This window comes from Clupea harengus, chromosome 3 (assembly GCF_900700415.2).
Source record: "Clupea harengus chromosome 3, Ch_v2.0.2, whole genome shotgun sequence".
Classification (NCBI taxonomy): Eukaryota; Metazoa; Chordata; class Actinopteri; order Clupeiformes; family Clupeidae; genus Clupea; species Clupea harengus.
Genome location: NC_045154.1, coordinates 11,087,763 through 11,090,262, shown reverse-complemented (window position 1 = coordinate 11,090,262; position 2,500 = coordinate 11,087,763). Strand labels below are relative to the sequence as shown.

Genomic DNA, 2,500 nt, shown 5'->3' with positions numbered 1-2,500 from the left:
AGAAACATTCTGCTTGCTGAAACAGCATCTTGTCCCAAGATGTCCCGAGATAGCCTATTGTTTTACATAACAAAACTAGCAAAATAATCAACGGATGGAAGACACTTCACTTCCAGAATATCAAGACCAAAGCTGATTGGAAAGATGAGGGGACAACCTCTCCACTCTGAGTTGAAACACACATTCATAGCCAATGGGGCTCTTTTCCCCGCATGGAAGGAGACTTGCCGACTCTATCTGCAGCTTCCAGATGAAGGGATGTTTGGGAAAACCATTGAAGCTGCATATGAGTTCTCTGTTTAGGTTGATAACCTTTTCTTAGCACTGTTGTTTAACTTGACTTAAAGTGGTAAGAGGTTTGTGTAGAGATTGACTTCAGCGAAACAGCAAAATATACACCCCTTTCCCATTTCAAGTGGGGCTTGCAATACAAGTCAAGGTGAATGGATTACACACACACATACACATATCCCCCCCCCCCCCCCACACACACTCACACACACACACACACACACACACACACACAGAAACACACACTCTCACACACACACACACACACACACACACACACACACACACACACAGAGAGACAGACACTCACACACACACACACACACACACACACACACACACACACACACACACACAGAGAGAGACAGACACTCACACACACACACACACACACACACACACAGACACACAGACACACAAATAAAAAAATCCAAGCACAAGCCGGTCACAACTGCACTGTTGTGTGAACTCCAATCATCAATACAATGACAGATTCCATTTGACACTCAGTGACTGGATACTGGCGAGACTCCCAGACTGGCTGCCCTACAAACACATGTGCCCCGATTCATACATGTGATGTCAAATCTCTACTTTTTAAAGAGCAGAATCTGAGGCGCAGAAGCGAGTTTAAAGGACTACGACTCTCTTGTGGAAGAACTGTCTATGGCTGCTGTATTAGACACGACCCCCTTTCCATATCCCATATCTTTCTCACACACTGCCATCAGTGATTCAGTCCTGTCATCAATGACCTCCTCTCTACAGCTCCACCCTTCACACACCACAGCCCCTAATGTCACGTCGTGTCACCTCACATCACACCACAGCTAGCCGACAGGGACAGCTCCTCTCAAAAGCTGACAAAGCTGCTGCCCTCACAGGGACTCATCGTCCCCCATCTAGCCATGAATCTGGACCTGAAGGTCAACTGGAGACGATTTGAGCATATTTTACAATGTGTAAATGTGTCCTTTGTGTTGTAGGCCTACAGGCCCTCCAAGTGCTGTTATTATCATCTAACAATGGCAGATAATTAATTACACAGTGGGTGTGTAAGATTATTTTCCATCTTTCCATCTGTTTTCCTATCACAAACAGACACACACACACACACACACACACACACACACACACGCACACACTAGTTTTTTACCTGCCCTCCTCAAAGCGGCTAATGAGGTTCAGAACTCTGCCCTTCCCAGCTGCACCTCCTGTTCCAACTCCTGTCCCATTTCCTGCTGCTCGCCCTCTCCCTGCCACTCCTCCTCCTCCTCCTACTCCTCCACCTCCTCCTCCTCGGTCCTCCATCTCAGATCTCCTCTGTGGGGTCCGGCTCAGGGGGTGTGGGAGAGCCGTCACCGGACTCTGCAGATGAACAGGCTTAGGAGGCACTGCAGAGAGTCAATGAGAAGGAGTGAGAGAGGGATCAAGAACGCGAAAGTGCAATGCAAAGGCAATTTTGTTTTTTAGTATCCAAATTGTCGCCATCGTATCTGAGCAAAAGTAATGTAATGTAAGTTTAAATATTTTTTTTTAACAATTGTACTTTTGTCTGTCTGGGACAAACATGTATTACAGGATATGTCTCGAGACAACCATGAAAGAACTCAGTTTACATATGGAGGGGTGGGTGTGATTTGACACTTAAATTTGAGACTTTAAAGTATTTCTCAGGCCTTCTTGATCTTAATGAAAGAGAAATGCGTATGGAACTGGGTTGTCTGATACTTTTTGCTCTCTTCTTAATCTGACAGTCATATCCATCCCCATAAAACTTCAACCTGGAATCTCTTCCCTGCAGTGTATATAACTGGTCAGAAGGTGGCAGCAGTATAACATCTCTCAAACGCTCATGATAACACTAGAAAGCATGACAATGAAAGGCTCGCACACGGACATAGACATACACAGACATGTAATGTCTCAACCAGATGCCAAGAGTAAGTAAAGCGTGTCTGTGTGTGTGTGTGTGTGTGTGTCTGTGTGTGTGTTTATAGGCACCTATGTTTTTTTTGTTTGCAAATATGTGGCATGTGTGTATGTATATGTGTTTGAGTGTAGGTGCTAGTGTTTGTCTGTGTACCTTGTGGTTTGGGCTGTAGAGGGGGCCGGCGACCGGACCTTCTTCCATTGACCCCCTGACTCTGGTCACTGCCGCCTGTGCTGCTCTTCCTCCTCCTGCTAGCCTGACTGTCACTATCACTGC

At 46.0% G+C, this 2,500-nt stretch overlaps 1 protein-coding gene across 8 annotated transcripts in view; it reads right to left on the bottom strand.

Annotated features, from left to right (window-relative positions):
- The window catches only part of fgd4a (FYVE, RhoGEF and PH domain containing 4a), a 61,510-nt gene that overhangs the window by 16,201 nt on the left and 42,809 nt on the right, over nt 1-2,500 (bottom strand). For all 8 annotated transcript variants that reach the window (XM_031564549.2, XM_031564551.2, XM_031564555.2 and 5 more), the window contains 2 exons: nt 2,378-2,500; nt 1,448-1,685 (listed from right to left, as the gene is read on the bottom strand). The exon at nt 2,378-2,500 is cut by the window's right edge and continues 6 nt beyond it. In XM_031564549.2, coding sequence (XP_031420409.1) covers nt 1,448-1,685; nt 2,378-2,500 — 361 coding nt within the window. The remainder of the gene's footprint in view (nt 1-1,447; nt 1,686-2,377) is intronic.